The sequence below is a fragment of the Mauremys reevesii genome, linkage group 3, assembly GCF_016161935.1.
Source record: "Mauremys reevesii isolate NIE-2019 linkage group 3, ASM1616193v1, whole genome shotgun sequence".
Lineage (NCBI taxonomy): Eukaryota > Metazoa > Chordata > Testudines > Geoemydidae > Mauremys > Mauremys reevesii.
This window is the reverse complement of record NC_052625.1, coordinates 79,990,478-80,005,321: the sequence shown is the minus strand read 5'-3', so window position 1 is coordinate 80,005,321 and position 14,844 is coordinate 79,990,478. Positions and strand designations below refer to the sequence as shown.

General features: G+C 36.6%; 1 protein-coding gene across 4 annotated transcripts in view; it reads left to right on the top strand.

The window, feature by feature from the left end:
- The window catches only part of MAP3K21 (mitogen-activated protein kinase kinase kinase 21), a 55,347-nt gene extending 42,334 nt beyond the window's left edge, over positions 1-13,013 (top strand). Inside the window, exons 7-12 of one of the 4 annotated variants that reach the window (XR_005596382.1) lie at positions 2,752-2,868; positions 3,430-3,580; positions 4,876-4,970; positions 7,674-8,462; positions 9,626-10,603; positions 11,574-13,013. Coding sequence is in view for 3 of the 4 variants with exons in the window: in XM_039531206.1 (XP_039387140.1) it covers positions 2,752-2,868; positions 3,430-3,580; positions 4,876-4,970; positions 7,674-8,462; positions 9,626-10,050 (1,577 nt within the window). In the remaining variant the exon portion in view is untranslated. Of the gene's footprint in view, positions 1-2,751; positions 2,869-3,429; positions 3,581-4,875; positions 4,971-7,673; positions 8,463-9,625 lie in introns of all 4 variants that reach the window. The other 3 variants (XM_039531206.1, XM_039531205.1, XM_039531207.1) reach the window with 3 other exon arrangements.
- Positions 13,014-14,844: the final 1,831 nt, after the last annotated feature.

Genomic DNA, 14,844 nt, shown 5'->3' with positions numbered 1-14,844 from the left:
ATCATGTGAGAGGGGGCTGCTGCCAAATAGAATGATAGGAAATCAGCTGTCCTTGGACCAGAGCTGCCAACCAAGCACAGGAGCATAATGTCCAAAGACACAGGGAATAATGCAGCCATAATATGTCCAGAAGGGCAAAAACTCCAATTGGCAGGAAGCGGGGAAGAAGGGGAACCAAGCACATGGGAAGCAGGGGAGGGAGGAAGAGAACAGATTGGGGAGGAGATAAGTGCCTTTATTTATTTATTTATTGAAAATCACACACTTATTAAATACCTAAATGCTGTTTTTGTAAGCAACTCCTGGAGTTGCTGTAGGGAAGTTGTCTGTATAAATAGCAGGATGAGGTAGCAATTATGAATTGGAGGGGAACTAGTCCACAAGACACTCAAGATGTTATGCTCACTATTGATTTTTGAGAACACAATGTCTAGAGATAGAAAAGATCTTTTAATATATATATGTCATTTCTTGATTTTAATATTGTCTGGCCTTGTGTACAAAGCAGACTGACTGACTGCCCGTGGGCATAATGGAACACCACATGGGATGAACAGTAAAGCAAAATCTATTTGTTTATTCAGGGCCATTTCCCAAGAGACAAACATGTCATGTAGTGTCCATTCCAACAAATCAGCAGTGAACCCAGGACCAGTTTTTAGTGCCGAAGTAGTTTAGAATCTAGGTCATCTTTTGCTTCTGAATGATACAGTCTTCTCTTTTACCCCCACGAGATCCTCTGAGGAGAAAGATCCCAGTCTTTTCTCTGGTTCTTAATCAGAAGTATATGGCTCACTTTCCTGGCTATTCCCTTCTGGGGATCAGGTCTTCTCTGGTTGCCTTTGGATCTTGGGAATTAGCTGCCTGGGCTCTCTCTAATCTTGGGTAGAAAGACTCTTTCCCTCTGGGTGAGCATCACTGTCTTAAGCCTGCCCTCATCATTATCTCTTCATAGTCACTAGTTATAGCTGGAGGGCTGTCTTTACTAGAATGACCAGCTGAGCATTTGTTGGGTGTAGCTGATCTACTTCCATAGACTTGGAGCACTCTGTTACCTCATACCTGGTTGGGTCAGGAAGGAGTTAGGTATAATCTGTCTCTTTATCGTAGTCTCAAGATTGCTTGAAAAAAGCATCAAGAGAAAATTGTGGGGTTTGTCTTTTCAAAATTGGTATAAGTGTGGTTGATGTTCCCTTTTTTACTACAGCCTGAAGAGAAATTATTTTTTATTAAATCTACCTTGTTTGCATGTGAAATTTGAAGTGCTGCCATGTCTGTTTAGGTTTAAGCTATTTTCAACTTCATGACAATACTTTCAGCTTAATACCCACTCTGGCAAACTGTATCATGAATTTAAATTGACCTTCCCAAGTTATAAAGGACTTCTATCACTTGACAGCTAAAATGAAACAAAACACATCACATGAGATTTTTTTGGAATTCATACTCTCTGTAATTATGGGTGAAACCACAATTACCTGTCCCAATTACACTTACTGCATATCATCTTTTATACATTCTGCTAATCTTTTTAATATTTTTGGTAGGGCAAAACATTTCTAATGGTATGTCTCATAAAACCAAAATCTTGAAATAAGATTGCTGTTTAATTTTTGATGTCTATAGCACTCGGCATAGAAATGAAATAAAAATTTCAGGTATTAGCCCACCTCTAGAATCTTGAGAATTTTTTTAAAAGGCAGAAAATAATTAGCATTTGTAGCCATTCTAACTCCCACAGTCATAGGCCCCTGTCCTTCAAGGAGATCCACCAGTGCAGACCCATATGCCTGTGAGGAGTTCAGTTGATGGGTCTAACTGAGCAAATGTTTCCCGTTGTAGGACCATAAAAATTACTGTGTTAAACAAAGAGTCTCCCTCAAATGGAATACTTTCTAATTTTGAGTTTGGATTCCCAAGCTTCTAACCAAAGCGCTCAGATCTTTTGAATATATCTGGCTGAAGCAACTTAATTTCCACATCCCTGTGTAATTCCCTTTCTACCTATGTAAAATACCTTCCTCCAGTGCTATTTAATCTTGATTAAACTTCAGAGCTCCCTTGTTTAGAGAAGATTTATTCAAGTGTGTGTGCTTTGAGCAAGAGTATCTAACAATTGCTTATTTGATCTCACCTCTTTTGTTCATAAATATTTCAAGCTTCCAAATCTAAATTTCTTAAAAATGAAAAAGAAATCCTAGCTAATTGTAAAGAAAATTTAGTCAGACGTTTGAATTCAACAATTTCTGAACACTAATTTTAAAAAAAAAGTAGGTTGTAAGTAGTCTCCAGAGAACCCTGAAAACTCAGTTGTAATATCTTAGCAAAGACAAGCATCTGTGCTGCAGAGCAAGTTAAATTGGAGTAAGAGATGGGGGAGGAGTGAGAAATAGGTGAATTACAAACCTTCTAAACTTTTACCTTGTTAAAGACGGTCTGTCATGGCAAAAGTTGTTGTGCTATGTCAATACTATCATCTTGGTTGTGAGCATGTTGAGAATTTACTTTTCTAGTTGTCAACCTGAGGCTGATCTGACACAAGAATTTATTTAACTGAGTCATATTCACAGACTTTGGGGCCAGTTACTGTGTACTCCTGTGATTGCTTGGCGCTTCCCAGGAGGCATTTTACACTTTTTGGATCTGGGTTTCTGGTTCTAGAGCTAAAAGTATAAGGAAGAATTGGTCCCTCTTTTGCAAATAAAGTAAAATTACTAAGATCTCTACTGCATTCTCTTAATTTTTCCTCAGTGATTTCCAAAGCAGACACAAATACAGCTAATGGCCGAAGAAACAGTGTATATGTGTACCAGCAGGATGTAGATATCACAAGTGAATATGAACTTTCCAGTGGGGTTATGAAAAAAGGCAAGATCCAAATAAATTGTAAAGGGTGTTGGTTGTATTAACTCTGTAGCTGAACTTGTATTAAGTGACAGACTGAGCACTTAAACAGAAAATATCTATTATAAAATATTTGGTTTGGGTTAATGAAAAACAAAATCACAGTAATTGGTCATAACTGAGATATTCTAATTCATTTGATATGATTGCATCAAAAAAAGTTCTACTGAACAAAATATTAACTGGTAAATGCTCAGTTTGCCTCATGTACATGAATTACCTAAATATAAAGTACTGAGTTTTAAGAAGCATGAAAAATAAGATCTTTTTTGCTGCTTTGTCTTTAATTTTCACCTTTCTTGTCAGTTTGCAAATTGTTCCTTGCTTGCTTATCGTTTTGATCAATGCAGTTTGTATTTTGGCATCAGTGGGGGGGGGAAATCATCTCAATTTTTAAGCTGAACCTTTTTGATTTTGCTATTGTGATGCAGTTTTAGTGGAGAAGGCTGCTTTGCTAAAATCCAAATCTTTCAGTGTCTGTAATAATCCTTCTAATGAGCACTAAACTACTATACCTGTCTCTAGTAACCTCAGATGAAAGCAACAGAACCTGGGGAAGAAGCACAGCTTGCCACCAAGAAGAATTTGAAGACTTGAAGAAAAGCTTTAAAAAGAAAGGTTGCACATGGGGTCCAAGCTCAGTTCAAACAAAGGAACGTGCAGATTGTAAGGAGAGGTATGACCGCTGTATTTTATATTCACTTAACATGAGGACAGATATTTTGATGTTTAGATTGGAAGCCAAATTTGGGAGCACAGTTCTGCAACCCTTATTTAGCTAGGTAGTTTTTGGCTAGAATTCCTCAGACCCTCATTTTATTAATCTGGAAATTTTCTGGTAGTCATAAATGGGATTCATGCAGGCAAAGACTCACAGATGCTAGAACAGTTACTTACCTTACAGTCCCTGATTCTTTGAGATGTTTTGTTGATTCTTTGGTGTGGCTTCAATGACCCACCCTCCAACCCCACACCTTCGGAGTCAGGCTCTACTGGGATTCTGAAATAGTGAGGAAACGAAGAGGCAGTCAAGGGCTCTGTGCCTGTACCTGTACCTGTTGCAGCAGTGAATTCCAGGCTGTCTAGATGCTGGGTAAAGGAAGTATTTCCTTTTTACTACTTTGAAAGGCAATACGTTTTTAGAATGTTGTGTCATTTTGTTGTAAAGTGTTGAAATCAGCTGTCTGAATTTTCACTAGTACTCTTCATTTTTTTATAAATCATTCAAGATCCTTCTTATCTCCTTTTCAGGGTATATTTCTTTGTCTATCAAGTGTCCATCAGTTGGAATGGGCACTTCCTTGATTGTTAAACATACAATATCAATATAAAATCATACGTCTATGTTAAATGCAGCCGGAGTGAAAGTAACTAAAGGATTTACCAGTACGCAGGGCCGGGGTCCTGCACAGAGTGGGCGGGGCCATTAAATCCCCCAGGCACTTTAAATCACTGCCGGAGCCCCATGGTAGCGGTAGCTGCTGCAGCGGCTGGGAGCCCCAGGGCTCTGGCGGCAATTTAAAGGGCCTGGGGCTCCAGCATGGCCCTTTTAAATTGCTGGCCTGAAGAAGCTGCCCCCTGCCGGTACAGCTGGCTGTTTACTAGTTCTTGCTGGTACACCGTACCGTACTGGCTTACTTTCACCTCTGAATGTAGCTTCCTCTTTTGTGCTTGCTCTTTGATCTTGCCCAGTTCTCTGTTACAAAAGTTTGTGTTTTTAAAGAATTTTATAAACCCCCATCAAACAAGTTTTAGACCTTGTACTATATACAAACTTCCTAGGCACTGTAGCTTTTACTGTTTTAGCACTTTGTGTGTTGTGTTTAAACATATACAAGAAAAGAAATTCTATAGACTAGATAGCTTCTAGTTATTCATTCTTTTTCTTTTTAAACCTATATTAGTTCTCATTAAAAAAGGTATAGAAACATGCTGTTCTGTACAGTGTCTGAAGAATCATTCTGATTTCAGAATAAGACCTCTCTCAGATGGCAACAATCCTTGGTCAACTATTTTAATGAAAAGTCAGAAAGGTGTTCCATTAGCCTCCCTGTTTGTGGACCAAGGTAAGAGTTGTTTATCAATTTATGGAAATTGCCATAAAATTATATGAATTAAGGCACCACTTCCTATGCACATGCTATACGTTAAGCACATAAATAGTCCATTGAACTATTCCTGTATATAAATTTAAGGCACATATTTAGATGCCAATTCTGCAAAGACTTAATTTTTTTTATCAGTAATCATTGTCTGTCTTGACCACTTGCCTTGGAAGTTAGTTCTTGATTTGTATTGAGAAATCCATAAAGTTCCATAGTATCACCATTTCTAGTACCACCAATTGTTTTTCATTTACTGGTCCTGATGTTTTAGTTGCATAGAACTATAGAATTGAGTTTTAGTAAAACCTCCTTAGTTAGGGTTGTAACACCAATTCCATCCTTGGACCAGTTTTGAAATGCTTCCGTCCAATATGAGCAATAAATCTCTTTCATTTTGAAATTTGTATACCTAGCCTTAGACCAGAAGAAATGTGTTTTTAGAAAGCTTGTAATCAGGCCAGGAATCTTAAAATTATGGGACTTACAAATATAAACAATTTTTTCTACTTTTTTGGAGAAATCTTTGGCCATTCGTCACTCACATCTCAAAAAATTTATTGAAAAGACACACATTTTACTCATTGATCCTTAATAAAGCTGTTGCATAAGCCTAAATTTCTTTCCAGAGTCCCTCTTGCTACTCAGATTTCTCCACAATAATAATATAACCTCTGTTCAATATTTTGCAGAGCTTTGAAGTATGCTTCAGCTACAGATCTCTCAAGTGCATAAAAACACAGAAAACTTTAGGTGCTGCAATCTTTATGTTTCCTGATTTATTGATTAGAAGTTTGCATGGTCTACAGGCACTGCATAGAGAATGCCCAAGTTTTGTCGGCACAGCCTGATCTGTATCTGTTCCACACGCACAGTTCCTGATCTATTATGGCCATGAGCATATAGACTTTTTGGCAAACTTCCAGTTTTAATTTGAAGGTTTTTGTTTTTACTAACTAAGACACCTCAGGTTAAAATATCAGCAACACAAAAGGAATCTTGAAAATATTTTATGAAATCTAGTAAATTTGATCATTAATAAAAGGGAAGTTAGATTTATATGTCTTGTTTCTATTTTTAGAATTTTCACTCCATTTGAACAATGAAAATAACAGCTTATTTTTCTGTTTCTCATGGACTGGCATAATGTTGGACTGTAGTTAGCTAACTTTGCTAAGAAATATTTATATCAAAACAATTTTCTTGGTATTTTAAAAAGCCCAAGAACCATATTTATCAGCATCATCTTTTCAAAGATTTTTTTTTAAATAAGATAAAATTGAGGACTGATCTACTTCCAAGGCTCCCCTTAAAAACAAACAAAAAATCCCTTTCTTTTAATTTTATTCTGAAACTTTTAGAAAAATGTAGGCCATTTGGGCAAAACATCAAAGTTGTTGGAGCAAAGTAGGGAAGGGATGGAACTCAGCTGCAAAACATTATAATTAAGCTTGACTATCTAAGACAGGACATTCAGTAGTTGAGATTGAAACAGTAATTTGAATGGTCAGTGTTTACTGTCAACTGTCTTTCATCTTACCCTACTGTACAGAATAACAGTTCATGTACTTGAACTGTGACTCCTCCCATACAGTTACCACCACATAGAGAAAAGACCCAGTCTCTTATTTTATACACTTGCCTTCTAAAGAGTCCAGTACACATTCTGCAGCCATCACTTGCCTTCATTTGTTATTCCACTGTGAGCCAAAGAACTAAAACTTCTGTGTTCATTTTCATCATACAGACTGGAAATATCAAACTTGCATAGTGGACCTAATAGTCCATTGAACTCAATGGAAATACTCCCATTGACTTCATACAAGTTTTGATTCAGAGCCAACTGAACAGGTCATACACCACAGCCTTCAGATGCTGCACACAGATATAGAGTGTGTGTGTGTGTGTGTAAAAATCATGTATACTATTCACAATAATCTGTTCACAGAAATATGCTGCAATTTAAGTTCTTCAACACAAAAGGAAAATGGAAGTAGCAAAATATAAGTATTTATAGTCTTGGAAGAAAAGTATTTATAGTCCACCCAATATTAGCTGTGTGATGAGTAGAGATACAGAGGCAGTTTGGTGTTTAGACTTTCACAAGTAAGGGTCAGTTTTTTAGATTTTTTTTCAAATTTTACGAACAATATGTAGCTAGTTTTATAACTACACCACTATGTTGATATAACGCCACCCGATATAACACAAATTTGGATATAACGCAGTAAAGCAGTGCTCCGGGGGGGCAACTATAGGTTTCACCTGTAACGGGGTAAGATTTTTTTGGCTTCCGAGAACAGCGTTATATCGAGGTAGAGATGTATCATGGAAAAATGCTGCTATTTGAATTTACATTTTGAAAATAGTGTATTTGTTGAAAAATTGCTTTTATTGTTTTGACTACTAGAGAGTTCTTTGATATTTATCACAAAGAATATGGAAAGATTTTGATTTGAGGAAATTTTGAATCTAACTTAACGGTTATCCCTGTGTGTTCCTCTGAGTCTCCAAAAAGTGTGTATGTGGGGGACACAGAACATCTCAGTGTGTGTATGTATGTATATATTTGATAATGAGGAATCCTAAAGTACATGTACAAGTTTGCCAGAAAAAAGTATCTTATTTTGCAATATTTAAGTACCTTCCAATATTTTTACATTATAGATGTTTGTACAGAGCAGAGACTTTTTCCTGAAGGTTCGGATGCAAAAAGACCAAAGCAAATGAAGTTGCCAAATCAGGCTTATATTGATCTACCTCTTTGGAAGGATGATCAGGGAGAAAACACTATAGAACATGAAAGCTTTGAAGAAGGAACCTCTGCTAGTTCTGCAAATAGTACTCCGCAAATGACTCCTACAAACAGTCTCAATAGAACACTGCAAAAAAAGAAAACTGACTCTATATTGTATGGATGTGCTGTTCTCCTTGCATCTGTAGCTTTGGGCTTAGATATTAGAGAGCTAAACAAATCACAGGTTCCAGACGAACTGTTGCCAAAGGAGGAGAAGAAGAAGCGGGAGGGCATATTTCAGCGTGCTTCAAAGTTTCGCAGGAGTGCAAGTCCTACAAGATTGCAGTCCAAAAAAGAGGAAACCCATATTCCATCTCTAAGTCCATCTGCAAATACTGTGAATCTTCTCTCTATGGCTTCCCTTTCCACCAAATGCTTGCTTCAGTCTGACAGTGAAGATGCGTTTGTAAGCATCGCTCCCAGTGATTGTGACACAGGCATTCCCATTGAGGCCTTTTCATCTGAAACTTCGGCAACTAAGACGGGGGAACAAAGGGTAAAGTCGGTGGTTGACACCGATCCTGTGATGTTAAAGAATCAGTCTCCTATTCTTCCTCTGAAACAAGAATCTGAAAAAGTGCCAAATGACTCTTCATCAAAATTGAGACGATTGGGTCACAGACGAACCATGTCAGATGGAAATACTTTCCAGACTACATGTGGGTAACATAGAATATCAGAGAGATGCTTTATCTATAGTGCATAAACAAAATTGAAAATCTCATGGAATTATAATTTACTGAATATATTTTCAGTAAGTAATTATCAAGAATAGTATCTTACTCCAGTGTGTGGGGAGGACAGGTGTTTCATTTGAAGTACAATATAAATTCCACTCATGACAGCAAAATAGCTTCACCTAAGGATTTAGTGGAAGTCTGTGGGGACGTGCTGCCTGGTAGAATGTACCAAAATCAGTGTTGCCAGTGGAATTACCAAAATTGGTGCTGAGGATTCCATTCAGGTGGTTTCACCATATTGTAGTTCTTAAAGCAAAACTGGATTGCCAAGTATAATGGGAAATGTTGGTATTTCTATAAACGTTGTAGCATCAGAGCTTCAAGAGGCTGAAATAAATGCTGAAACTGTTACTTAATGTAGCTTGGCAATTGTTCAACTGAGACTAATTCATTAATGTCATTTTAGTGATGTCCATTTATTAACTCATAGCAAAACAGGTTTAATAAGTTTTACTTCCCTGACTGGCACAGGAGTCCTACCACACAATGAACATTTAGTGAGCTATTGTTAAGACATATCCAGACTGAAAACACTTGTCATCTAATCTACTGGCATCCAGTAGAAATGTTGAGTTTTGTATTTGCTGTTAATACTAGCATTGCCCTATGTAATCTGAAGAGCATCTTTTGCAACACAATATTGCTCTTCAATATTATTTTTCGGTTTAAATTCCTTAAATTAGTTTGTTTTTCTCCTTAATAATTGAGGGTTTCCAACTTGAGTGTGTCTTAAAATGATTTGGCAAAACTTGACAAACTTCTCAGCTTTATTGCATCCTGCTATTGAGCTGATTGAATTCTGCTGACTCTTTGACTGATGAGAAGTAGGCTCTCTTAGCCTCCAACACAGGAACAATACGGTTCAGATAAATTCTTTGTGTGTTGAATGACTGTGTCAGACCATTATCTGATGCTGCCATGCATTTATGGGGCATCACTAATTCCTACCAGCCTCTGTAACTTTTTTGGTGAAGTAGTAGTTCAGGTAGTACCACTAAAGTTGCTGTCAGTGGTATGTGCTTTTCCAGATGTCAAAAGTAGAGGTGATCATCTAATATTGTCTTGTCTTCTCCTCCATCTAGCTAATGGAATCTCTTCACCTAACGGAGTCTCTGTGTTGCCAGTTCTTCCAGTTTCTGGGATTCTGCAGTCTACATCTGTTCCGCAAAGAAGCATGCACCATGACCCGTCACCTGAAAAGCAAAGAGCTGTCAATATTATATCAAGGCCTCGACCTTCTTCTCTAAGAAGCAGAATAGATCCATGGCAGGCTCTTCCACAAATTATAAAGCCAGACTCTACAGAAGTGGACTATTTAGAGAGTTATGTAGGTCCCAATGTTAACTTTGTTCCAGATACTGAGGAGAGAACTAAATCCCACATGCCCTCATTACTTGATATTGATGTGGAAGGTCAAAACAGAGACTGCACAGTGCCTTTGTGTAGAATGAAGAACAAAACTTGTCGGCCATCTATATATGAACTGGAGAGAGAATTTTTGTCTTAAGTGCCTGGCATTTTTAAAGTATTGCCTTTTTTAAGGAGAAGAAAAAAATTTAAATTCTTTTGTACATCTAATATTTCATGCTACTGTTTTCTAAAATACTGTGGCCAATACTACCAAAATTTTTGTAACGGGCAGCTAATTTTGTACAATGTATAACAAGGGGCCTATCTTGAATTTTTACTGGAAACCCATTTAGTAACTTTAAAACACAATGCTGGAAAACAGTATTCTGGACATACATCTCTAAGCACAGTTTGAAATGCTAAATTAACTTGTCCAATTACCTCCCACAAAATCTCACCTTTTCTCTGCTAGAGCTCTTGCTTTTTGGTGTGGTTTTTTGGTTTTTGTTTTCTCTCACACATTGAAGGACTAATTGGCATGCAGAGGATTTGCATTCAAGTCATGGGGAGTTTTGTGCACATACATTTTTTCAGGAACAGCCCCTTACGAACTGTGGAGTTAAGGATTTTTTTTTTTAAGATGCCTGAATAGAAGTGCTCTACCCACTCTGCCCCAAATAGTTGGTTTTCCTTTGCATTGACTACATTATGTGAGTAACTTACCACCACCAAATGAATTTGCATAGTTTTGCCCCTGACTATTTTGAAATACAGTAGATTGTCAATCGTAGAATTAGCTTACCTAGAAAGTTGTGCTATAATTTAAATTAAAACTAAATTTATATTTGAGTGACTGGAATTTGGTTCAAGGTATTTAATGTTCTTTGTTTTTTGTGTGTGTGAAGCAACATTCCATTAGGTAAAGATAAACTGGAACTTTAATAGTTGTGCTCTGACTTTTTTTGAACACATCAGTATATTTGCACTGAGAAAAGTATTCTTGATGATTTTTAATTAAAACTGAGTTCTCTGGGTTACTGTACCTTCTGTTTGGGAAAGAGGAGTTTCTTTAATTGAGACAGTACAGTTAACCAAGTTTAAGTTTCTAGCACAATTGCAAACTGTTACAGAGTCTATTTCAAAGTCAACCCTGCCATTTCTTCCTTATATTGTCAATGGGGGAGCCCAGCTTTTCGTGCCAAGGTGTGGTATGAAAAGGCAAAAATCTGATACACTTGATTTCTTACTCAGTCTGTAAATGTCCAACAAATTCATAAATATAGAGTTGTGGGGGGAAGTGTACTTAAACTTGACCATGTAGCAACTTCATTTTCCCAAATCACTAAATTAGTGGTGACTAATTTAAACGCTGCTTTACCAGTAATTGTTGGAAGTGCTGAAGAAGAGCAGCATTCAAATTAAGGAGTATTTCTTGAATTTTGACAACTAGAAATTCTCTGTATCATTTTTAGACTTAGATATGCTGCAGAAATAAAATTACATACTTAAATGAAAAAAAAATTCATTTCCCATCAGGACATTTCTTGTTTTAAGGCCTTTGTTTAAATGCTTTGTCTCCTTTACCCTTAAGTCTGGGAGTTCAGATTGTCCATTGTTAAGCAGAATTCATGAGCACCTGCATCAAAGCAAAGGAATTAAAAAGCCGTTTTTATTCTCTAGTGCACTACATTGGTTATACTGAAAGTGGGCGAGAAGAATTGGAGAATGTCAATCATGCAGTTTTAACCTTGCAGAGAAGTGGATAGATGGACATAACTTCCCTGAGAACAAGCTCACAATATTAAGAGTGGAAATGAGAGAACATTTTCTTAAAGTATTATTTCTACAAAAATGTTGACACACTAACCAATGGTTGGCTGTAAACTGAGTGACTGTATAACAGGTTATTATTAAATTATTGCATTTTTGTTCTATCCTGTTTGTTTTCAGTAACCTGTATAATTTCTATTAAGTTTGTTGTAAGTACTGCATACTTCAAAACTTAGGTACCACAAATTTCAAATACCATACAATGTTCTTTAACTTGTATTCTTTAAACTTGTACTTAATTTTATCAGGTACACTTCAGTAGATGAAGTTTAGTTTTTAATTTAAAATGTAAAGATTGGTTCTCATGTTGTACACAATTAATTACACGCAGTGCTCTGTGGAAAACATGGATCAAATCTTAAATATAGTTTGGTAGTGTATTTAATTTTGAAGATGAAAGTTACAGTTGTGAAACATTGTGTCTCCTTAAACTGTTTCAAGAGGGATCATGCCTTTATAATATTGAGAGACATTGAATTGATTATATTATACAACTATCCTTCTGGGGAAAGCACCTCTACTAGGCTTTCTAAAGGAAAATCTCAGGTGCTGTAGTCATATTGTCTTGTAAATTTTTGTTCATTCTGCTTGGTTTTATTTCATTATGAATGTTGAATTATGCGCCATAGATTTTTGTAGTCAACAGCCAGCATAAAAACACCCCACTGTGGGCTGTATTGTTTTCTCTTACCAGTGGTCCTTATCGTGATCTGTTTTTAAGCAGAATTCCCCATTGATTTTAATGGGGGATTCCTCTTAAAAATGAATGGCATGCTATGGCCCAATTAGTGCATGGTAACAATGTTAAGAGCTATATACTCAGAGTTTGCACCCCAAGAAAAAGAAGGTATGTAAGCCATCTCCAACAAATTGGTTTTATTGATACAGTCTTTTAGCTATAGAATTATTTTTTCACTTCTTCTTTTCTGTAGTTTAAAATTATAGGCCAGTCTTCACTAAAATGCAAAGATTAAAAATAAAGATGATTAAATCCATAGTTTCACAATTTCTATTTCACATGTTACCAGAGATACCTTTGTACAAGTAAGGGAATCTGGTGTATATTTATAATGATTTTACTTCTGTATTGGGTATAGCTGGTAAAAAATGTATTTATTGTCATGTATGTGAATAGTCTGACCATATAAGTGATAAATTTATACTGATCATGTTAGCATACAATTTCAAGGTGCTTACACTGCAGAGATTAAGGTAACTACTTGACATGCTGTTTTTTAAAGCCTTATGACTGAAATGTTTTTATTTTAAAATAAACTTTTGTAGCTAGTGTATTGAATATTGGCCTTGGCCTTCTTGAAATTAGGGCAGGTTTTAAAGCATTTTTATATCTTAAACTCCCTTGTACAAATTTCAGGGAGTAACCAGGAACTATGAACAGCCTGTTCTTAGTCCTTCAGAATGTGGGAACATGTAGTTATTGTCACTGAACTAAATGTAAGTGATTAATGTTAATCTGAGAAGTCCTGTAGGTTTTTGTAATCTTGAAATGCAGATTAAAATATTAATAGTAGCAGCCTGCACTTTTTCATCCATGTAAACATAACACTTCTCATCTGTAGAACCCGGTGCATTACAATGATGAGTAGGTGTCTCATTTTATAAAGATAGTTCGGGCACTGGAAGTTTCACATAGTGAATCAGTGGCAGAATTGACTTTCTTTGGAACAAGAATATAAGCCTTGGGTGAAATCCTCTCCCCACTGAAGTCAGTAGAAAAATTCTCAGTGACTTCAAGTGGGCCAGGACTTTGCTCCTTATATTTTTGTATTCATCATTTTTGTGGGTTCCTTCCAATTTTTCTGAGATATGCTTCTGCCTTGTTAACCCATCCTTGCAAAAGAAAGTGTCTGCATGTACACAATAGCAGCAGGAAAAGTGTAATATTACCTCTCCCATCATATTCAACTCTAATGATGGTGTGAACTTCAAAGCAGTGCGCCCAGTCCTGAAAATCTTTCCTCAGGTGAGTAATAATTCAATGAAGCCATTCAAGTAATATATTTACGTGGGTAATGAATGGCAGGATTCAGTCCCAAGTTGGGATCATTTATATGTTAACAGACATTGGCAGTCCCTTCCAGTCTTCCTTTAAAAAAGGATACATTTAAAAAAACTACTGTAATAAGATTATGTATTTAAGCATGTGTCAGAAACTGCAAAAGATTGAGATTCTCACAGTAACTGAGCTATTTTGCATATTGTAATTACTGGTAGGGGCTGTCAAGCCATTGAAAAAATTAATCACACAATTGAACAATAATAGAATACCATTTATTTAAATATTTTTGGATGTTTTCTACATTTTCAAATAAATTGATTTCAGTGACAACACAGAATACAAAGTCTGCAGTGCTCACTTTATATTTTTGTTTACAAGTATTTGAACTATAAAAAAACAAAAAATAATATTTTTCAATTCACCTAATACAAGTACTGCAGTATAATCTTTTTATCACGAAAGTTGAACTTACAAATGTAGAATTGTCTGGTTTAAAAAAAACTGCATTAAAAAATAAAACCATGTAAAATTTTAAAGCCTGTAAGTCCACTCAGTCCTACTTCTTGTTCAGCCAATTGCTCAAACAAGTCTGTTTACATTTGCAGGAGATAATGCTGCCTGCTTCTTGTTTACAATGTTATGTGAAAGTGAGAACAGGCGTTCTCATGGTACTGTTGTAGCTGGTGTCACAAGATATTTATGTGCCAGATGCACTAAATATTCATATGTCCCTTCATGCTTCAACCACTTTTCCAAGGGATATGCGTCCATGCTGATGCCTGGTTCTGCTCGATAACGATCCAAAGCAGTGTGGACCGATGCATTTTCATTATCTGAGTGTGACAGGGTGCTAAGCAGAAAACTGCTTAGCCAACCCTTTGTCACTTCAGCTCCAATTAAGGGAGGTGAATTGGAGAAGGATAGACCACCTGGCCCTGATTGGGGAAGCTTGAACAGCGGCTGCCTCATCAGGCTGGGGATGGATAAGAGCCCCAGGGGAAGGAAGCCAGGGGGAGCTGGAAAGAGGAAAGCTGCAGCAGAGGAAAGGCAGTGAGGGGAAGCAGAGAGAGATAGTTTGTCCCCCTCTCTCTTGCTGGTGGA